Consider the following 23,410-nt stretch of genomic DNA (forward strand, 5'->3'; position numbering starts at 1 on the left):
GCATCTTGCCATTCCCTGGCATTTTTGATTGCTTTGGCTAGCACCTCTGTTTCCGAAAAAGACTTATCCTCAAAGCATAACTGGTTTCTACTTGTCCATAGCACCCACATCATCCAAGGATAGAGTGGAACAGCCACTCCCACCGGGGGAAGATTAACCATTCTGGTACAAGCTTTTAGGAGATCATCCATGGATTGAATACCAGTAGGTGCAGGAACGAACATGGCAGGGCAACTGTCCCACACTTTCCTTGCAAAAGGGCATTGGAACATGACATGAAGAACAGACTCACTAGCCCCACAACGCTTACAAGAAACATCAACGTGCAGTCCCCGCTTAAGGAGAGATTCACCTACCGCCAAGGCGTTGTGCTTGGTTTTCCAAAGGAATTGCCGGATCTTAGGGGAGCACACTACGTTCCAGACACATTTCCTCCAATTGAAATCTTGATGACCCTCTGCTACGTTCAGTTTTGCCGCTGCGTACCCTGTCTTGGACGAGTAGTTCCCAGATTTTTCGAAGAGCCACACTATCTCGTCTTTCATATTTTGAGAGCTTGGGACAATTTTCCTGATGATGACCTCATACTGAGGTAAGTAGGTCTTGAGTTTATCTACGTCCCATGTGGTCGAGTTAGGGATAAACAGCTCCTGAACCTTCATGTTTTGGGACTCGGCAGTTGGGGGACCCATCGGGCACAACTGCTGTGTTGTTGACATCCAGTTATCACTCCACACACTGACCGAGTGACCGTCACCAATTACCCAACTGAGCCCTTGCTTCAAGAGATCACATCCCGCGAGGATACCTCTCCAACCATGCGAAGCAGAATTTGGAGCGGAGCATTCAAGGATGTTTTCAGTACGACAGTACTTGTTCAGAAGCGTTTGTCCCAGCAGGGAGTTTGGGTTCTTCAAGAGTCGCCAAGAGTGCTTTGCGAGGAGGGCGTCATTGAAAGTTTCGATTTCCTTAAATCCTAGCCCACCGGCTCCTTTTGGGAGCGTTAGCTTGTCCCATGAAACCCAACACATCTTGCGGATCTCCGGATTTACATCACACCAAAAACGGGTAAGAACACTTTGGATTTGCTTGCATAGTGACTTCGGTAACTTAAAACACGACATCGCATAGGATGGCATCGCTGCTAAGACTGCCTTGAGCAATACCATTTTCCCAGCCCCCGATAGAAATCTAGCAGTCCAGCTGTGGGCTCTTTGCTTAATTTTATCCGCGATACTAGCAAATATATCTCTTTTTTTCTTTCCAAAGTGCTCCGGTAGGCCTAGGTACTTCCCAATACCACCTTTGTTTCTTATGTTCAGCTCTCCTTTAGCCCTATCTTTGGCCGCTTGATTCGTTTTTGAGGAGAAGGTGATAGACGATTTCGCTCGATTGATACTCTGTCCTGAGGCCAACTCATATCTACTGAGAATAGATACCAGTGTCGCACAGCTTGAGGCATTGGATTTACTAAAAAACATCGTATCATCGGCGAATAGAAGGTGATTAATGGGTGGACAGTTTCTCACAACCTTCACTCCGGGGAGAGTACCAGATCGCATGGCTTGTTGGCACAGTCCTGATAATACCTTTGTACATAGTATGAAGAGGTAAGGTGAGAGTGGATCGCCTTGTCTAAGTCCCCTCGAAGGGAGGACATTCCCTTGCGGGCCTCCGTTTATGAGGAAAGAGTATGAGACTGATGAGACACATTCCATGAGCCAAGAGATCCAAGTAGCATGAAAGCCAAATCTGGTAAGAACCGCTCGCAGGAAGTTCCATTCAATCCTATCGTACGCTTTGCTCATGTCCGTCTTTACCGCCATTGAAACGTGCTTCTTCGCTCCCGACTGTCAAAGGTAATGCAAGATCTCGTGAGTGATAAGTACGTTATCTGAAATCGACCGGCCTGGCACAAATGCTGACTGAGACGGGGAGATAATGGAATGAAGCAGAGGTTGCAGCCGCCTAGTCAAAACTTTGGCGATTATCTTGTAGTGGGTGTTACAGAGAGCAATGGGGCGGTAGTCAGATACCCTCTTCGCACTTAGGATCTTCGGAATAAGCCGTAAATGAGTCTCGTTTTGTCTCGGCTGCAGATGGCTTGTTTCAAAAAAGCTCCGTATGTCACGGTATACATCTTCTCCTATCACATCCCAAAAAGATTGATAAAACCCAGCTGAGTAACCATCGGGTCCCGGGGCTTTATCGGGGTGGATAGAGAAGACAGCAGCTTTGACTTCTTCAACTTCCGGGATCGCTATCAGGATTTGATTTGCCTCCTCTGTGATCACAGGTTTTATTGCCTCCCGTACCACCTCCTCTGCTTCTGTGTTTCCTGAGGTGAAGAGCTTCTGATAGAAGAGACCAAAAACATTCACGATTTGTTCTTCCTCATAGAAAGGGCTTGGCCATCCTCATTTTCCACAACTGAGAATTTATTCCTAGCCCTTCTCCCTCTTGTCACTGCATGGAAGAATCTGGAGTTTTTATCTCCTTCGTTTAGCCACTGAATGCGGTTACGTTGTCTCCAAAAGGCTTCCTCTTCCGCATACGCATTTGTCAAAGCTTCCTGGATCTCTTTTATTCTCTCTTGGTTCGGTGCGGGATCCGACAGAGCTTGTTCCAATAGCGTCTGGTTCTTGATCAGCTCAACTTTGCTGTTAGAAGCTTGGTCTTTAACCCACTCAATAAGGTTTCTTCTGATGGTGTTGATCTTTGTTAGGACTGAATCAGAGCTCTGATTCCAGGTTTCCTCCACCAGTTTACGTACCTCAGGTTTATCACTCAATCGTCTATCATAACGGAAAACACCTTTCTTTTTCTTCAGGTTAAGATCAAAGTGAACGAGAATAGGTCTGTGATCGGAACCTTCGAATCTCAAGTACTCACTTCTTGCTGCCGGGAACATCTCCATCCAGTCTAAGTTTGCCATGGCTCGATCTAACCGGGACTGGATAAAATGAGAGTATCTAGTTCCTCTCCAAGATAGAGAGTTACCCGAGAACTGAAGGTCCCATAGACCGTTTTGTGCAACAAAATTCCGGAATGAGACAAACGAACCTTCCCATCTAGCTGGTCCTCCCACTTTTTCAGAATTATCTAGAAGGTCATTGAAATCACCGGTTAGTAGCCAAGCTCCATCTCTTTGCGCTCCTATGGTGGAGAGTTCCTCCCAGAATTTGGCTCTATGCTCAGGTTGGGGAACACCATAGATGTACGATACAAAAAAAGAATTGTCATTATAAGTGACCTTTGTATCGATTACATTCGCTGAGGAAGCTAGGATTTCTACATCAACATTATCTTTCCAAGACAAGGCTAGACCACCACTAAGACCCACAGGTGGTACTGTGAAGTGGTTAGTAAACTCGGTGCCTCTATACATCTTGAAAACGTCTTCATCTTTCCTCTTAGTCTCCATTAGGAACATGATGTTCGGGAAATCTGTGGTCTGAAATTCCCTGAGACGTCGAACTGTCAAGTCGCTCCCGATGCCTTGACAGTTCCAGCACATATTGACTAAGGAAGAGGATTTGGGCCGGGCCGAAAATCCGATCCTTTTCTCTTCGACGCTGGTATGATGGTTGTGCGCGGTTGAGCTCCAGTCTTTGGCCCCTGAGTTCCTTTAGCTGGACCAGTGGTAGTCGAGGATTTACGTCTAGGAGAGTTCTGGCCTTTTGTGATTCTTCTTTTCTTAACACTGACTCCTTGAGTTGGGCTCCTGACGATCCGCTTCTTTGAGCCTGAGGGTAAGCTCGCCTTTCCTTTTCCCTTCTAAGCATTCCCAACGAGTTTTGGCACATCAGCAGATCTCAAAGCCATCATACCCGTCCCATTTAGGTTAGGCTCAGGGTTATTCACTGGTCCAAGTCTCAGTGAGACATGGATTCTATCTTCGCTCAGAGACCGGATAGGGGATCTTTCCGTAAAGCCTTGTTGATCAACCTCCCCTATTGGCCGCTTATGTTTCGAGCCAGACGGTCTACAGCTTCCTCCGGAAGTCTGGAGGTTTAGGTTGTCCTCTAGATACTGGATATCAACTTCTTGCAGCCTACCAGAAGCTGAGTTAGCGACTCCATCCTGGAGTAACGGGATCCTGACCTCTGGTTGCGATAATCTCTCCAAAGCAGATCTTCTTTCACTAGAGTGATTTCCCCTATCTTCAGATCTTTGGTTTGCAACTGGGGTGACAAGCTGAGTAGAAGGACCTTCCCGCTGAGGTCGTGGGGAAGGTGTATGAGTCGCTTGTGAGTGGCTTAATCGCTGAGGAGTAGATGATTTTGCTCTTGCTATAACCGGTCTCCATTCTGTTCTTAGTGCAGATGTGTAGCTTTTGGAGTGGTTTTCTCTGTGGGTAGCAGCCTCGCTTTCCTTTGTGAAGGATAAGCGCTCCCTAGCAGAAGGTCTCCCAGGGCGGTCCCTGGTTGTTTGAGAAGAGTCATACCTCCTATGGGGGTCTCTTCTGATGCCATAATCATAAGGAGGGTTTGATTCACTTCTCCAAGAGGAATCTTTATGTTCTTCGTTTTTCCAACGAGTTGAGGTAGCAAAGTTTTCACTCGTGTTCCAGTTCAGGTTCCTGGATCCTTTCTTCTCATCTTTCCTTCTTCTAACTGCCTCTAGTTTTTCCAGAGTACGGTTTTGAGAGATTCCCAGACGGGTTTCTCTCCCATCTCTGTTTTCCTTCCTGGGAATCGTTGGACACACATCACCTTCATGAGTCAGGGAGAGACAATGGAAACAATGTTTCTCAAGGTTTTCATATTCAAGCTCTACTTCTTTTATCTCTCCCGAAGGTAAGCTGATATCAAGTTTCATCTCAAGAGGTTTCAATCCATTTATGGAAACCCGAACTCTTCCTCGATCAACATCCCAATCCTCTACTGGTCCAAGTACCTTTCCAATTGCTTTCAACGCATCTTCCGTCCAGTAATGGAGCAGTATACCGTGAACAGAGATCCAGAACGGGATTAAAGCAGGGAAGTTGTCGGAGACAATTGGCTCCCACCTCTGGAGGATCAGCATCCATCTTTTGAAGTGGTAAGGGCCTTTTGAGAGGATGAGCTGGAGATCTCTCTCAGTTTCGAACTTGAACTGGAACATGTAAGGCCCCAGAGCTTTACCAGTAATCTGACCCGCAACATTCCAATGGTTAAGGAAGAAATCCACTAGTGCTTTTGTCTTTTGAATCGCCGGGTTAGTTACTCTCCCAATGAGAGTCAACTTATGTTCTTCAATCAGAGCGTAGTTATTTGAAGCTGGGATTATCACTAGTGGTCGCTTAACCTGTTTTGGCTGATCTTGAATCCATTTTCCTTTTTCTCCTCTCGACAATCTGTGAGCCATTTATACTGAAGAGAGAGAGATTTTGGTAAAAAATGACCGTAGTAAATGTTGAAACGGTAGATCCGAACCCTTGTAAAACCTTAATGACAAGGTAAGAAACTGCACAAGACAGTAAAGAGAGTATCTAGAGGAAAATAGGAACCATGCTCTCCACCCAAAAAGGTAAAAGCTGTTTCTTTTGTTTCATCCGTACTCTTCTTCATTCCTTAGATCTACGTCATTTCGTTCATTTGTTCACTCAGCTGGTACCGTAGAAGTGTAAGTCTTGATCGAGCGGAGCGGAGGGGGAGGAATTGAGCTCTCCGAGAAGGGTTCCGGTTAACACGCGTCACTTTCCAACGGTAGATACGGCGGGGGGCGGTGGGGATCTCACAAAGTTAACTAGGAACAGTAACTCTCGAAACTTGTGCCTGGGAGCAATTGTAAACCTTTTAAATTCATGAACTCATCTATGTTTACACCTTTATATATATATATTCTGTAGTTTAGTTTTTACTTTTTATTCAATATGGGCTGTTCTTTACAAACAGATAGGAAGCACATTACTCCCGATATGTGACCCAATCCCATGCCACATGTTCCTGTCAGAACGTTCCAAGAAGCATCCACAAAGCAGCGATTGCCTTGTGGGATGATAGCTGGGGACAAAGCTGATTTCTTTAGAGTTGATACACAGTGCAAGGAGCACATGATTTGATATAGAATTCAAAAATTTAAACTCAAGAACAATTTTCTTATTGTTTTAAAAAATACCTTAAAACTAAAGCTCTCAGTCTCTAAACTCTTGTAAAGCTATGTCTTTGACATCTTTTTATATAGAACTTATTTTTTTTAATATATCTAAATAACACCTAAATATATTATAAAAGTAAGATTGTCTTTAACTTGTATCTCAAATTTTCTTTTAATCCAAGATTTGATGTCATGCATTTCCACTTATCCCAATATTTTATTATATTAAAAAAAACGAAGAGAGGAAGAGAGAGTTGAGAATCATGCCACTCTCGAACATGTGTTGTAGAATTGAAATTCAACGAAAATAAAATGTAAAAATAATTCCAAAAACACATATTTTTTATTAGGAATTCTTTAAACAATTTTGTACATACATATCGATTTTTAGTCTACCCGCTTTGCTTAGCTAAACACATTTTAATTAAATTTTTCAATTCATTCAACTATGAAACTTCAAAATCTTTTGTATTATTCTCTGAGAATTACAATGTCAAAAACTCTAACTACCAACATTAGATAATACCAAAACATATATCAAATAATCTTCTTTTACTATCTAATATATAATTTATATATTTTTGTATCACCAAATATTCTAATTTGTGATCTAATAATATTTTTAATGTTATCACGCCAAATAAATATGTGAAAATATTCTACAACAGCACGTTTTTACACTTTTTTATTCTTTTGAAGTATATATTACACACCATCCTCTATATATAACACGGTATACACGAACAAAAATTTCATCCATGCAATAACCTATCAAGCTTTCCATTTCTTGAGTTACAATCTCTCTTTTTCATTATGCTTTACAACTCAAATTTATTAACTTTTACGCATAACATTCATCATACATCTCATCAAAATATTATTTTAATGTCCCCAAAATCAACTTACTATCAAACTAACATTTGTTACCGCTTTAAGGGCAACTTCTTCATTCAGTAAAGCTATGGTTTTGGAAACGGAGATAATTTCTTCTTGTTCCGCATATGTTACCGCAAAGTCACGGGAATAACAGAATTAGAGCTAGCTAATTGGAGATAGGTTAATGATTATGTAAACCTCTTAAAGAAACAGCTGTCGAGAGCTAAAGTTGGATCCAGATTGGTGTAGTTTGTCGTGTATTGGATTAAATTCCACATCCAATACTTCAACGCATTTTTGTCATAACTTTTGCTTTGCTTTTTTTTTTTTGAACGAAAAAAAAAACTTTCAGCGAAACTAAATTATTTTTGCGTTCTTAAGTCTTATAACCAAATTTAATATACAGCTAGTTAACTCAAAATTTCACCAAGAATTAAAATTTATGCTAGGTAAACTATAATTTGTGTTGGTTGATGTCTAACAAATAAAAAAGGAATTGACATGAAAAATCAGAGAATCCAAGGAAGCCTATTTGGTTTGCAACTATGTTTGGTGGGTACGTGATCAATTGGGATTGAGCGGACACCGTGATATACTTTTACACGATGCTTTTGTCGGCTCAAGTCTTACATTTACTGTTTTATTTTATTTTTGTCAAAGAAGAATAGAGCATTTGACTGTTTTGTTTAATTTTTACATTGTTTATTATTGTAAGAACAATGAGTACTATTTTTATTTCAAATTTCAAATTTTTAGTTTGTTTATGAGTCAAATAAAGTTTATTAATAATGACATTGTGCATAGTGAACTTTGAACATTAACTAGAAATTCCACATAACAATAATTGATCTAACGAAAAATAAATAGGGAGATACAAATTTATATAATTTGATGGTACGAATTAAAAATAGCAATAGATATTTAGATTATTAATTAACTAGAAAACATGAATCTAAAAACTATAAATATCAATCTTTGGGAAAAAGAGCACTAACACAAGTTGGGTGTAATAGTTTAACAACGTGCCATTTGTATATATTTGTTTTAACTAGATTGTATAGTAGTTAGGTCATTTTCCAATATCATTCAAAGTGATTTTTTATTATTATTGTTTTTTCATTAACCTTAGTGTATCTCAGTCCAAATATACAAATGAACAGTAAAAAGAAGTTAGTATCCATATGAATGTCTAAGAACATGTGACTTAATTTTGTATAACAGGTGAATTAAACATGAAACAAACATGTTGGCGTCTCAAACCTGTTTTTTTACCATTCGACCACAAAACCACAAACTTTTGTTGTTGCTTTTAGTATTTAATAATACAGTATCGAAAAATGTATAATTTGAAACAATGGCGATTCCGTAGAGATCTGGAGTCGGCCAGTGAAGCGCGCGGGTTTTGGTTTGTGTAAAGATAATCTAGCTAGTTGGGAATATATTTAAGTGGCTATTTTGTTGGATTTAAAATTGTAATAGTGCCGGTTAATTAATATAATAGTATATTATTTTCTAAAAACAGTGTATAATCTGACTCATGAACTGGCCTGTAATAGGCCATCCTAAACTTTGATATGATTGGCACCAAAAATTTCTGAACTTATGATATCTAGGTAATCAGATTCTCACTCTTTCTTAATGATTTTGGTTTTTTTTTTCTGCAAAACTCCTATGAGTTTCATAATCATAAGAGCACCATTATCGCATTGGGTTTCTTATTTTGTTTTTTTAAGAAGGAACTAACCGCGGGCCGCCACATATCAGTGGGGTCCGCAAACAGCACTAAAGACGCACCAAAGACATCTCTTATTTCGCTACTTCTGCATACGTTTTTTAAAAATTATGCGGGATCCATACCTTAAAACCTTTGTTTATATAGGGAGACAAAGGTGCTCTAAGTATTTTTCTACATGCTAAGTATATATACCAATTCACGTTTTCGTATATGGAAATTCGTTTTAGTGTTACGAGTGAAAAGTTAATTCTATAGTTTACGTATTTCTCATAGATAACTTTCAAAAAGAAAAGAATTCTTGATATGAGAACCAAAACAAATATGTAATACGAGAGAGAGAAAAAATAGCATAAGATATTATATTTCAAAAACAAAATAGATTTTAAGAAGAAAATACATTTCAAAAGTAGGCCTATTCAAAAGTTTCTTTTTTTTAGAATAATATATTTCAACCGTTGATGAAGGAGAAATTAAAATTCTCCCGTCTATATGTAAATCTGAACCACACTCTTGTTTTTTCCCTCCTTTAGCGCCTTTCTGTGGATGAACAAAAGGCAGCCAGGTTCAATGAACCTGTAAGTTCTACGTTCTTGTTTTATTATTAACATCATCATTCTTCATCAGCCGTATAAGCATGCTCATCAATATTCTAGTATATACCATAGATCTATGATTCTTTATGCATATATATACCTAACTACACGAATCATTTTATTTCTTGAATTTCTTATTACAATTAGAAATGTAATTTATTAATCTTTAAAATTTCCAGCGACTTATATGTACACTAAGCTGTGAAACTGCAGACAAACTGGGCTGAGAAAGAGAGAACTATCTATGGCTTCTTTGGCAACTCATCACTTCATCACCGTTATGATCATGGTATGTTTCTTTTGTTCGACTATGTTTCTTTGTTCAACTCATCTTTTAAATGTGATGAGTAAAGTAAAAACGTTTTAGCTGCAATTTCCATTAGTTTCGCTGGAACAATATTTCAGATCTTATATTATGCTGACATTCTTTTTTACCATTCATACTACGTCGTCACAAATCACAATTATAAAGCTTCTTACAAAAAAATGTGTTTTTCTTTTCTTACAAAGCCAAATCTAAAATGCTCATTTTGCAAAAATGAATATTCATTTTACTTTTATATTGTAGAAGTATTCATTTTGCTTTTATTACGGCGGAATAAACACTATTTTTTCTTACTATTTTAGTTCAAATTTTTAATTATGTATGGTCTGGATATATAAGAAATGCCTGAGTCTGTAGGTAAACGTTTCATTTATTTTTAACTCCATGCAGGATCAGGCTCAAAAAACGGCGTAGAACCGAGTCCAAACATTATCTCATCAAAATATACTCAAGCGAGAGGATTGATCAATATGAATATGATCTATAAGATGTTCGTGTTTGATAGAATAATATGAGTCATGACTTCGTGTCCACGGCTTGAAACAAGAAAAAGAGTTCCCCTTTCAGAAACTTCAATCTCTTTATTAAGAGAGCACAATAAACAAAATTTATATGTATTGTCTTCTTGCATTCTCATTTTGATTTTCTGTTTTTTCTTGGACAATGGATTAGTTTCACCTGTTTGTAACCTTTTTCTTAAAACTGAATTTTGTCGAGGCCTATATATATATATATCTTTTAATACATGTCAACAATGTGCAATACTTATAACGATAAGCAAATGTATCCAGTTATCTAAGAACATATCCAAATGCAAGTTTTTAAACATGAATTTACAAAATAAAAATATTGATATATTTTTAATAAGGTTAATTTGAAAATACCTAATAATTATAATATACTTATTTTTCTTAATATTTATGTAGAAAATTTTAGAGCCCCATGACACATTTCACCCCTCTTGTCGAGAGCGTCAAATTCTTGCAGACTAAAAAAACTTGTTCACTGGCTCTATAATTATCACATAATCATTTTCCAGCTTTACTCGCCCGATATCGCGGATGACTTTTTAATAGGTCAGTCATCTTTAGATGTGTGCCCTAAAAAGATAAATGTACTGTAGGCAAACTAATTTTTTAAACATTTCGTATACCACAGTATTACAAAACCATGAGATTTCTCAACATAGATATTTTATAACCAAAAATATAAGAAAATGAAATATCATCCATTCAGTTTATGAGAAATTCATCCAAAATATTTCAAATGAGATATTTTAAAATATTTTGGGGTGAATTTATCAACAATTAAGATATTCATTCAGTTTTTTTTTTGTTTATTCGACTGGTCTAAAATATTGCTAAGTATTTATACGCATCCCATTTAAAAAACATTAAATATCATGTGTTGTTACATTGACATTTTATCCTTCAAAATTTACTATTTACTTTTCTCAATATTCAATTTTGCTTAGTCTGTTGCCAAGCCAACATCAACCAACTAACTGAACCCTGGATAACATTCCACTCTCATTAGCATTAGTAATCCATTTTCCTTATGCCTCAACAAATTGAGAGAGAGCTCAGAATGTGTAAACAATATGTTGTCCGTTGTATTTGAGCCTAGAATCCACATCTTCCCTTATAAGCTCATCTTATACTGGTTGAAATATAGTATCTAAACATTGAAGGTTGGATAATAAACCAGGCCATTGAAGTCTGAATTTAACATTGAGGTTAGAGATTATCTCCAAATATACTTTGCTTTCCTTTGACGGGTGACAAGAGAGGCGACACTGTAACTAGGTACGGTCCACTTTAACTAGATAAGAGAGGTGATCTTGTCAAGCTTTTTCATGTGGCAATTTTGTTTTTGAGAAGGATTAGCAACAAAATATTTATGAATTGTACTGCAACCAACAAGTTTTGTTGTATCAGAAGAAACAGTGAGAACCTTGTTGAGAATGCATTGCAAGAAACCTTTACATGTCTGGTTGAAACTTGAAATTGTTGTGTGATATGGACTCACATGACGTCTGTACCCACAGGATCCACAGAGAAATGAAGAGCTACTGATTTCTCTATAAACGGCTCGAACTGAGACCTCCACATCTGAAATTAAAAAGTGTCTCTATTCAATCTTGTATCATATAATATGAAGTGAGTTATAAAGGTTCAAGTTCAGAAAAGGTCTTTACATCTTTATACTCTCTGCCCTCAACGAAAATCTCCATGGCGTCAACTGTGGGAAGTGGCATAAGCAAGAGTGAGAAGGAGACTTAAGTGAGGAAAAAAAACTGTTGCTAAATTTGGAAAAGTGATTACAGGAACGGAATCGAACTACTGCTGCATGCGTGAATTCCTCACTGCTTTTATTAAAGTTTGAACCTGAACATAAAATAATCAAATGGCTATTAGAATCAACTTGATGTTGGCTATATATAGATTTTATGAATGTCATTCTAAAGTATAGTTTATAGGTACCTTGAGTAGACTGGACAATTAATGATGGAAGAGATGAAGTTAGCTGCGCAAAAGAATCCGTTGCATCTTTAATGTTCTTCTCTGAAGCGTTCTTGGCAAAAGTAACCAGAAGAACAAACTCTTCTCCGTAGTTGTACTCCTGCAACAGGGAAGTAACTCGGTCTATTTACATAACTTGACACTAGAAAGCAGTAAAAATCTTGTCTCTAAAGCTGTGGATATGATTCATACCTCGCCCTTTCGGAATATCGAAAGGATGTCATCTTCAACCTCTGATTCATAGTCCACATTAGTTAGCCCCTGAAGCATTAAGGACGAGACATCTAAGTAGAGAAGAACAAGAAGAATAAGAAGGCGAGAAGACAGGGCTAACGAGAGGAATGGCGTTTTACATGTGAGAGGGCATACATGGCAGAATGGTGTTACATGTTCGTTGAGAACTTTCAAGAAGAGAGGGTTCTCATAGAACATCTCAAGGTCTTCCTTCCTCTGGAACCGCACAAAGAGAGCGTGTGTGAAGTCTCCACTGCTTTTATCACCAATGCTACCTGTGAGAGTAAAACTGAATCGATAAAGATTGTTTTTTTTGTTTTTAATTTATAAACACACAACACAAGAAGAGTACTCGGAGAGGCTCACCGACAGAGATAGCAACAATGCCTCTCATTTGGTACTGAGAAGTGTAAAGATAGTCAAGCATATCTTTTTCTTTCTCCTCAGACAACAAACTCTGTTTCGCTTTCAGTAAACACACATGCTCCACTACTTTCCTATAAGAGCAGTAGTTTGATACATAACTAAAGTCATAAACTTTTCTCAAGAACTTCACACAAGGAGCTTAAAAACAGAGATAACCTTGTCTGAATCGAATTGGAACTGGCGATTCGATCATCATCAGCAGCTGAAAATGCTACTCCTTGGTGCTTTGTTCGGGATTGATGCAGAAACACGCCTCCATTAGACCCAAATCCTTCAAATTTCAAGAATAAGAATCTTTAGGACACTAAAGGATTGTTTTTTTTTTTTTTTGCATTAGTGAAACAGAGTCAATTTTGTCAAAATGTAGGTCGAAATTGACGCAATCCCGAGAGAGAAATAGAGATGATTTGAACTGAGGAAGATAGAGAATCGAAAACCCAGAAGGAAAAACCGAAACTTTACCTCTAGTGAGAAATGGGTGAGCCAAACGAGGGAGAGCCAAAGCTTGATGGATCATCTTTGAGTGTCGCAGTGTGTTTTGTTTTCTCTTTATCACTTGAATAAGAGCTAATAAGATTTATTTGGAGTTTGTGGTAGTTATAGTTTTGCAGTTTGACATGCAAAAATTATACAGCTCGGCATTCGGTTTATACGGTTTTTTGGGTTCTAAAAAAATGTCACCAAAGTAAACTGATCTAAATTTTGGTTTGGTTCGGAGTTTGGATTAGTCTGTTCAAATTTTGACTGTTATTGTTTATTCCGAATTAAACCGAAATTGTTTTTTTTTTGTCAAAACCGAAACTGTTTATATATTAGTTTATTTGGTTAATTTAGTAGAGAAAAAAACGGGTGTAAATTTCGGTTTATTCAGATTGTTTTGCTATGTTCCAAACCGATCGGTTAATTACCAAACTGAACCGAATTGAAAACCGATTAAATTTAAAAAAATTGCCGATCAGTTAATGTCTTCGACCGGAAGTTTAATAAAACAAAAATCAAAAATATATGCTTTCAAATTGTTTTTTGTTCTTAAAATTAAAATTCTTATTAAATATCTATAGTCCGAAAATATCTTAATTTGTTATGTCTAACACTGTTTTGTTCACGAGGACCAAAGACCACTTGCCAGTTCTTGCATGGTTATTCACATTATTTCTACTCGTACCTTCATCTCTCCTCCATATACAACAATCAAATATTCTTGCATCCCTAGTAAGACATGCAGATCAATCACATGTCGGTCCTTACGAGCAGACCCGGCCCGCTACGGAAGCATTAGAAGTGGCCGCGTAGGGGCTCAAGCCCTTTTCCAGTTTTTTAAGCTACTTCTATTTATTGATTATTTTTTTAAAAAAAATCACCTAGCTAAAACCTAGTTTTTGAATGGGGCCTCCAAAAGAGGTGGACCGGCGCCGCTTACGAGATCAACTCCAACCTGATCTTGGTGAATATCATAGAATGCGTCAGATTCTTCCCCATATGTACCCCATATCCTTTACCAAATTCTCTGTTATGAGAAAATGATTTTAATTTATCATCTAAATCAGTATATGGCACTTATCCTTCGCATAAGTGAGTCTTTGACACACATAATATTGTTATATTCTTTCAAAGTTGTATAATATCGTGATTAATCCTCCTTCTCGAGGTAGATTAACTACCTTTCATCATCATACCGGCCTTGTGACGTCAAACAAAACTTGTACATGAACATATTCCCTGTCCTAGGATTTCTCTAGATCAAAAGCAATTTCCCTCACCTCTATAATAATCTCACTGATTGCCATGATGTATGTCATTGTATAGTAGTTGACGATATGTTCTTGATATGCACCCACATCAATATATATACTTCAAATAGTCTTCAGGGAAATACTCCAAAAAATTATATTAGCCATATAAATCTACTGTAATGCACAACAAGCAAACTTATTATTCAAGGGATCAAATCCTCATGGATCAAGGTCATGTAAAATTAAACTAAGACAATTGTGGTTGTAAATGTAAATGCAATGTAAACTTACAGATTAAAATCGGTTCTAAGAAAACACATATGACAAAATGATTACGAGACATAAAATGCAATGGTCACGTTTGTAAACCTCAAACTTAACTAGACTAAAATTTTCCCAAATATATATTAACCCCTACTTCCACATGTACAAAGACTAAGTTAGTACTAAAACCAATTCAAATGAAAAAATCTACAGATTATCCCCTATTATAACAAATAAATTTCAGTAATCCATGAATTCTGTTGAAAATCTAAAAATTAGTATTCAACAAATTTCCAGATATCTCAGACATGGAATTAGAGAAAACTCGGATCAACGACAAAGAATAGATAATCGTATAAAGAAAATAAAAATCGGGTTTAGAAATCTTTTCAAGAGGTAGAGTCAAAACTTCGTCTTTCTAAAAATAAAGGGCTCCACAAACTATTTTGAAAAGAAAAGTGTAGCCTAACAATAGCTGAAATTACGGTGAATATGTCAAAATTACACCATGGTCAGGAAGATTTCCTTTTTTTTTTTGAACCATAGGTCTGGAATTGATGGATCAAAAAAATAGATCGATCGATATGTGTGCATAATGTTTGGTCTCATTGTTTCTGGCCAATCCATAATTTCTCGATGTTTTTTCATGCATTGTATTGATCGATCTGAACTCCATTTGAGGTTGTTTTGTTCCAATCATTTCTCATCACGCCTCAAATTATATCCAAATGTTGTTTTAACATGAAAAGACTTTAACGTTACAAAAGACTCAAAAATGATTGAATACCGAAATTAGAACAACTTCAAACACACAACCCATAAGATGTTTCAACCATAAATCAATGATAATTCTCCATTTATTTAAAGTCATCATAACTTGTTCAAAGTCGTGCTCTTATTCAAATGTGAACTGAAATCTATATGTAAATGACACTACACATCTACACAATCACACACTTGCAACTGTATTGGTGTTTCCAAAATAAAATTCAACATGATTTGACGTTATGGATTAAGTGTTATCATGAATATCTTGTTCCTCTCACAGGAAAAATATTAAGGAATATGTGATAGCGTTAAAGGCGCTTTCTCTTCTTCCAGCGACATCGCCATGAACGCTTTATTAATTCGTCATCAAACTTTACAACAGAAATATAGCACTTCACATTTTTTCCACCACCTGTAGAAAAACACCACTAGAGTTGTTAAGGAGTAAGTGGCTCTCAAAAACTTCTAATAACTCTAAACACATCACAAAGAAACATAAAAGATTACTTTCTTTCATCCATAAATTTATTTTAATCTCACAAAGTCTCACCACAAGAAAATAAAATCCAGTCTTATTTCTTAGGTGTCAAAGACTATATCTGAAAAGAGTCTTAGTTAAGTTTGTATGTTGATGACAAAAAAAAAACTATATATCTTAAAAAAAAGAGCCGTAGGTTCAAAAAGAGAACCAAAAAGAACAAAATTGATCCAAACCATAACTGTAAACTGTTTTTTTTTAACTCATGTAATATATCAATAGACAAGGACACGTCCGTGCACAAGGGCAAATGCATCTTATAAACAATGGGGCATGCGCACTTGTAAAAATATTAAAAATCGAAAATTTTGTTGAAAACACTAAACTTTGTTAAATGACATGTTAAAAGTTAGTTTGTGCACCTTTAATAACCCGAGTTCTATTTTCATATATTTTCATATCTATTCTATTAAAACTGAACTACATTATTGAATTAACATTTAGGTAACTTTTGATTTACGATTTATGCTATTGTAATTTTTTGCATTTTCAGATTTTCAGTAAGGGTATTAACCTCAAATCAATCTAGTTAAATTAGTTATAAAATAATTAATTTATAATATTTTTCAATATCTTTTTAATTTTATTTGTAAACATATATTCTTTTTCAAATATAAAAGATCTTATAAAAATCTTCTTAGTATCTATTTTAAATTAAATAATTAACTTCAAAATTACTATCAAATATATATGATTATACATTTATTTATTACATTTTAATTAAAATGATAAATAAAAATAAAAATATTTATATGTTGAATAAATATAATTATATAATTAAGTTATTGTAAATTCTAAATATTTTGTGGATAATTGTGAGTTTTTCTATCAAACATACACAATATTTAGATCAATACGAGAATATTAAAAGTGGATTAGAAAATTTGGATTGTAAATAATATTCTTAAACTTTTACCAGTGTAAAACAGATTAGAATAGATTAATGTTTGTCAAAATTATTTCGCCCTTTTAAAATGCGGGTAAAATCTAATTTGTTATTAATTGTGCATCCAGTAAATATGTTCTCTAGATTCTTCCCTGGTCTGTAGATATGATAACATATTTCTGGTCAAACGCATATTAAGATTTATTATAAGAAGATAGAACAAATCTAACAAAACAAACATATAAATTCTCTTTCCATGTAATTTTTCTGGAAGTATTATTATTTTCTTGCTTTGACAATTATAATTCAATTATATTTTGATACGTAACCAAAAAAATCATTAGAGAGAATTTTGGTCAATTACATATTTGAAGCATGTGTGCATCTTAGCCCCTATATAATTCTTCTCCCATTCATCAACTGCCGCAACACTCTGATCTGAATTATTTCTCTCGCAGAGAAAAAAATCGGCTAGAGAATTTCTTCCGGCTTCCAAAAATGGTGAATCTACCAGATTCCCTATACGAAGACTACACTATATCCAGGGTGAATCTTCCCTCTGCTTTAGCCTCCACCGTCCCACCTTCACCGGACATAAGAATGATTATCAAGTGGGTCGATGATCTTCATAATAATATCCCATCCACCTTCGATTTCGCGCTGCAGAATCTCACCATTGTAAGCGCTAAAAATATTATATCCCCTGTTTTCTGTACTATATGATTTTAGTTTATTAATTTTTCTATTGATTACCTGTTTATTTTTTTATTATTTTTCTTCTATTGATTACCTGTTTTTTTTTTTTTTTTTGAACACATATTGATTACCTGTTTAGTTGCATCAATTAACATGCTTTGTGTTTTTAAGTCTGATAGACTACTTAATCTCTTGTGAAGGACTGTCACTATTTTCAGCGGGGTAAAATTTTGATATCTCCTTTGTTACTTGCTGCATAGGTTAACAAAATTATGCCAGTGTCCATCTTATATTGTATGATAATAAGGATATGACTAACAAAAATATCATCAAAATCTTTATCTCTCATTGTCACATTCATTTGTGACAATTTTGTTCATATCCATCTTATATTTGGTTGCCTGACATAAAATATTCTTGCTTTTAGTTAAATTTAGCCTTGATCATGCATACAAGAAACAAACAATTGTCATTACCTCTCTTTTGTTTGTATCCGTTTATTTTTTGACATTTTATCATTAGATCGGCTTTCAGAAAAAAAAAAATTTTTGGCTTTAGGAGATTTAGTGATATTTCTCATCATAAGACACAATCAGTTCATATTCCTATTTTAATTGCACCCTTTAATTTTGATGATTATCAGCATCATACACGACTCTCAGAATTCTTGTGGGGTTTAAAGATCTTGCGGTTTTTTATCACAATTACAAACACTCATTTGTTATCCTCCTTTCATTTGTTTATATTTTATGATTATTGGCATTGTAGCGTTTGCTCGATTTTCGCAATTTTATGATTTGGAGATATAGTGTTTTCTTATGTTAAGCAACATTCAATTGTTAATTATTCTTCTTTTGTTTGCTCTTTTGTTCATGATATGATAAGCCAAAATCTTGTTCTTTTGTCTATTCTCTGTTTATGTGTATGTTTTATTTTCATAATTGCGATATAAAAATGTGTGTCAATAACCACCTCTCATATAGTTCCAAATTTCGATTTGTTTTTATGGATTGAGTTGCCACTTGATGTATTATAAGTTTTATCTTCAAATAAATGGTATGAAATTTGTTTTTCAAATTTACGGTAGATATAAATAATTGCCAAACATATTTTTAATGCAAGTATAGAAATATATCTCGGTAAGATTCGCATATATATATATATATATATAAAAATAGAATTTCATGATTTGGAAAATTGGAAATTTTGAAATTTGACATTTTCTTTTATCTTTGGTTTTCTAGACCGCTCATTTACAATCTTTTTTGATATACATAATTTAACTATGCCTTTATTGTCCATTGGTGAAAATCATTTTACTTAAAAGTTAGTTTTCAAAAATTAGATTGTATTATTAATCCAAATAAGTAAATAATTAAAAACAATGAAAAATAGGAAACCAAATCTAAAAACACACTCTATTTTGCGTATGTATGACTAATGATTTCTCATATAAAATTATTTTCTTTATTTTTGGAATAGCTGAATTTCAAAGAGAGAATCTTCGCAATAATCCAAAATAATCTATTAACACCTTAGATAGAATTGACCACGACTATCACTCTCTTTTTATCTTATATTTACGAAATATCACAAAGTTATACTCTAGCTGTATCATTTTAAGTGATGTTTAAGGTTTTTACATAAATATTAAGAAAATACAAAATCTTATGTAATTTATCTTGATCATATAAAATAACATTAAATACAACTAATTCAACCAATACGAAAAAAATGTAGTATTTTGTAATTGGTCACAAGTTTCAAATGATTAAATTTTATCTAGAATTATGAAACAAAATAAAAATTGTTAAACATCACTTAGAACTTAGAGTGATACTGAGGGAGTATATTAGTAGGTGAGAATTTATATTGTTTTTGGAATGTCAGAAACTTATACTGTCACTATCTACCTTTTCTCCATGGCAGCATAGGAAAAATTTCGAGATCTTGCCTCGGCTTTTATGGAAATCTCATTTTACAGTGGCCATGCTGTTGCAGGTTCAGTACCTACCTACTAATTTGGTTTCACATATGACAAATGCTGATATATTTTGGCATTTTAAAACCTATTAGATTGATTAGACTTTCAAGATCTATCCATCTTTCGTTGTAGGCCCCTCGCTTTGTGATATTCACTTTGAATTTCATTCAATTTATGCAGGAGATCTTGAAAATCTACCCACACACTTCACGTCCAGTTTACTCACAGAACTGGATGCACCTTCGAGTGTACAACATTTTGCTTTTGTTCCAGGTTTTGTTTAGTCGCACATTTTTTCTGCTTTCTTCACTTAAGAACCATTTAAAATCCTAAGCCTTAATTGGCTCTGTGATGTTATCTTCTTTTTCCTGTTATAGTGCATAACTCATTACCCAGAGACAAGAAACTGCTTTCTTAAGGGTATGTTTTCCTCCTTCATTGAAACAAAAATTCTCTTTTTATTTGCTATATTATTTTATATCGTACTAGAGCATATTTATTGATGGTATTTCTTATAATATCCCACCAACTGAAAGAAAAAGAAAAACTGGAAAAGAAAGAAAATCGTTTCTTGTTTGAGAAACTTGAAAAAAGATCATGAGAAACGTTCAATATGTTTTGATAAGTGATTTAGTTTTATTATGTAAATATTGTAATATAAATAAATAATATTGATTTTCTATATGTAATATACTCTTTGAAGAGTATCAAGGAGATGCTCTTTGCACTGTCTAAGAAATATCTCATCTTATGTTGGTTGTTGCAGCTGATATGCAATACTATTTCTATACTTTGATGGACATTAATCTCACCGATACGCGTCTTGAATGCCTAAGGCTTGGTGCATTGGGTGTCATTGCTCACATGTTGAGTCCGGTACATACATATTCTAAACCATCCTCATTTACAAAATATATATTTGTCACAAAAAGCTATTGAATTTACTTAGAACATCCCACTTCTCTTACAGCCTGTAGACCCAGCTGTTGTTTGTTACCTTGTGAACACAAGTTGTTTACAACATTGCACAAAAGCCATCGACATTGGCTCAACAGAATCAAAAACAGTAAGTTCCCTTCTCCTGCTGTAAATTAGACAAGAAGGAAAGCATTTTGAACTAACACTTCTTCAGATTGCTGTATTCATAATTAACAAGATTCTGTCCACTGGTGAGGGGCTTCAGTACTGCTGTGTCTTGCCTGATCGTTTTTTCTTCATAGACGGTCTCCTGAAAAGGCAGCTTATGTATCTTACCACCATGGCCAGACCTTGTCCCAGCTTGTTCAATCTTCTTGTTGGTTGCTACACCAGTCTCTCCTACAAGCCCAGGTTTTTTTGCTATACACCTTTTGTATCTTTTTGAATTATTGGTTCTCAAGCAAACTTGATATTATATTCTGGTATGTATTAGGGCTCGAAGGGGACTAAGGCGTTACCTTCCTGACATGCTGTTCAACAACACCTTTGCTAGTTTACTTGCTGTAAGATTGAAACCTTCTATTTACTGTTTTTAGCTCTGCATGGGTTTGGTTAATGCAACAATAGTCAAGACTCAGAGTGTATTTGTCTGTTTGTTTGTTTTTTCTTTCAAAGGCGGACCCAGCAGCTGAGAGGAATCGTCGGGAGCTGATTAAGAATCTGGAAATGAAATGAAATGAAAACTCAGCCAGAAAAGAACAGGTTTACTAAGTAATAAACTGAAAAGACAAAAAGGTTATAAAAAACTCTATGTTGTTGTTTGGTTTCGTCTCTTCTTCAGATACCTCTCTTGATACTCTTTCATCATTGTTCTTCTCTCTCTTTTGGGATACCTTTGAACCCTATTTTTAATGTTCTTTCTTTTCTCCTTTCAAGTATTTTATGTTTTATTTTCTCTCCAGAGGGAGGATGGATTTGCTTAGTTTGCATGATGATTGGTACTTACTTATATGATTGTTATTAACATTAATTTCACCTGCATGAAAAAAGGTGACATAAAATAAGTTAGGAAATGGTTAGTCTTTTTTTTTAAGAACAGGAAATTGTTAGTTAGATACAAATCTTCCTGTTCTTTTAGTCTTTTATATGAAGTTTGAGGAAGAGAGTAAGCATTTCTGATGTTAAGTTCTGGTTTTAGTTTGGGTTTAGCTTAGTTAGTTTTGACAGTAGGACTGAGACCTGAACGAAACGTGAGAGACCATTGAAATCGACTCACGTGTGGGGTTGACGCCCAATAAATCGTCCCAATACTATTTTTAAATTAAAAAACATATATATAAATTAGATCTTTTATGTTTTTGACCTTTTTTAACACGTTTTTGAACTTTATTTCTTGAGAAAAGTTTCTGTGTATGTAAGAAAAAGGATCTATTTCGACCCTAACAATTTTCCTCGTGTTAAATATGATCCGAAAAGGTGGTCAAAACTAAGATCATCTCTAATGGTCCCTCATTTTGAGAGAAAACTTCAAAAAAAAAAAAAAAAGACTTATCCAATGATACATCATTTTGAAGGAAAAAATGATGCACTATTGGAGAAGTTTTCCTTCAATTTTTAATGTTTTTCTTCATTTTGTTTTAAGCTTTGTAATTTATAAATTATTAGTTAAACTTTATATAATTTTGATCTATATCTTAAGAATTCAGTATTTGTTTTACACTTTAAAGAAATTATTAATACTTTCATAATATAATTATAAGTTTATATAAACCTTTGTATCTTTTTTAGAAATTAAAATTTATGTACATAATGAAGATTTAATTAAAATAAAATCATATTTGGGTAAAATTTGTAAGTTTTATAAAATAATAACCATTATTTGAGAATTAATTAAATAGTAATAACATAATATATTTTAAATTATTATTTTTGAGGGAGAAAATGAAGAAAACCATTATAGAAAAGTGTAAACTTATTTTGAGTTTACCTCATTTTAAATAAAAAATGAGAGTAACCATTGAAGATATCCTAAGTATTAAAACTTCAAATTAGTTATAATTCAAAAAAATATTACATGAACTTTTATAAATGTTACTAAATCTACATTGATTGTAGTATAAGTTAATGCGCCTAAATCTACATTGACTGTAATCAACTGTTGTTAGTAAGAAATATGATCCTTCCGATTCAAACCCATACCATTGACACCCTAGGAAAGAGACACTTTAACCACTAGACAAAAGAAAATTTTGAAATATTATTACAAATTTGAAATTATCTAGTATGTGGTAGCGTTAAAGGTGCTTTCTCTTCTTCCAGCGAAATCGCCATGAACTCCTTATTAATTTGTCATCAAACTTTACACCAGAAATATATATAGCACTTACTTCACATATCTCCACCACCTATAGAAAAACGCCACTAGACATGTTGAGGAGTAAGTCGGCTCCCAAAAACTTCTAGATAACTCTAAAAACATCTCCAAGAAACAAAAAAAAAAAACTTTCTTTTCATCCATAAATTGTTTTTAATTTCACAAAATCTCACCACAAGAAAAATAAACCAGTTCTAGCTATTTTCTTAGGTGTCAAAGACTATATCTGAAAAAGAGAGTCGTAGGTTCAAAAAGAGAACCAAAAACAAAAAAGATCTTAACCATAACTGTAAACTGATTTTTAAACTCATATAATATATCAAAAGACCTCCTTACACATCTGTGTACAAGGGAAAATGCAGCGGCGGAACCGGCCATAAAGTTTAACAGGGTCAATTAATTAAGTTATGTGTTTTATGTTAATTTTGAGCATATTTAACCGGGGTCAATGTAAATT

General features: G+C 34.7%; 1 protein-coding gene, 1 long non-coding RNA gene and 1 pseudogene across 3 annotated transcripts; 2 read left to right on the forward strand and 1 right to left on the reverse strand.

The window, feature by feature from the left end:
• The first annotated feature begins 9,126 nt into the window (after positions 1-9,126).
• On the forward strand, positions 9,127-10,356 carry LOC106385366. Of its 2 annotated transcripts, none has more exons than XR_002656341.2 (3): positions 9,127-9,267; positions 9,499-9,574; positions 10,001-10,356. It is a non-coding gene; the product is annotated as an uncharacterized LOC106385366 (long non-coding RNA). The 2 variants fall into 2 exon arrangements; XR_001277172.3 differs by having other exon boundaries at positions 9,138-9,267; positions 9,465-9,574.
• Positions 10,357-11,492: 1,136 nt separating this feature from the next.
• On the reverse strand, positions 11,493-13,413 carry LOC106387970. The gene is made up of 9 exons (XM_013827916.3): positions 13,255-13,413; positions 12,949-13,063; positions 12,733-12,863; positions 12,502-12,641; positions 12,325-12,393; positions 12,094-12,232; positions 11,935-11,997; positions 11,808-11,851; positions 11,493-11,721 (listed from the first exon to the last, which is right to left on the reverse strand). Exons 1-9 carry the CDS (start codon positions 13,307-13,309, stop codon positions 11,635-11,637), a joined length of 843 nt encoding a protein of 280 aa, XP_013683370.1. The 5' UTR covers positions 13,310-13,413; the 3' UTR covers positions 11,493-11,634.
• A 3,350-nt stretch (positions 13,414-16,763) lies between these two features.
• On the forward strand, positions 16,764-21,433 carry LOC106387394 (annotated as a pseudogene).
• The last annotated feature ends 1,977 nt before the right edge of the window (positions 21,434-23,410 follow it).

The sequence above is a fragment of the Brassica napus genome, chromosome C3 (assembly GCF_020379485.1).
Source record: "Brassica napus cultivar Da-Ae chromosome C3, Da-Ae, whole genome shotgun sequence".
Lineage (NCBI taxonomy): Eukaryota > Viridiplantae > Streptophyta > Magnoliopsida > Brassicales > Brassicaceae > Brassica > Brassica napus.

What these genes read in the sequence shown, in the direction of transcription:
- LOC106387970 (XM_013827916.3), bottom strand. Translation starts at nt 13,309, where the DNA reads ATGATCCATCAAGCTTTGGCTCTCCCTCGTTTGGCTCACCCATTTCTC. An exon ending in CGATATTCCGAAAGGGCGAG is followed by an intron (nt 12,233 to 12,324) that starts GTATGAATCATA and finishes TCCCTGTTGCAG; the next exon opens with GAGTACAACTACGGAGAAGA. An exon ending in AATTGTCCAGTCTACTCAAG is followed by an intron (nt 11,998 to 12,093) that starts GTACCTATAAAC and finishes TTTTATGTTCAG; the next exon opens with GTTCAAACTTTAATAAAAGC.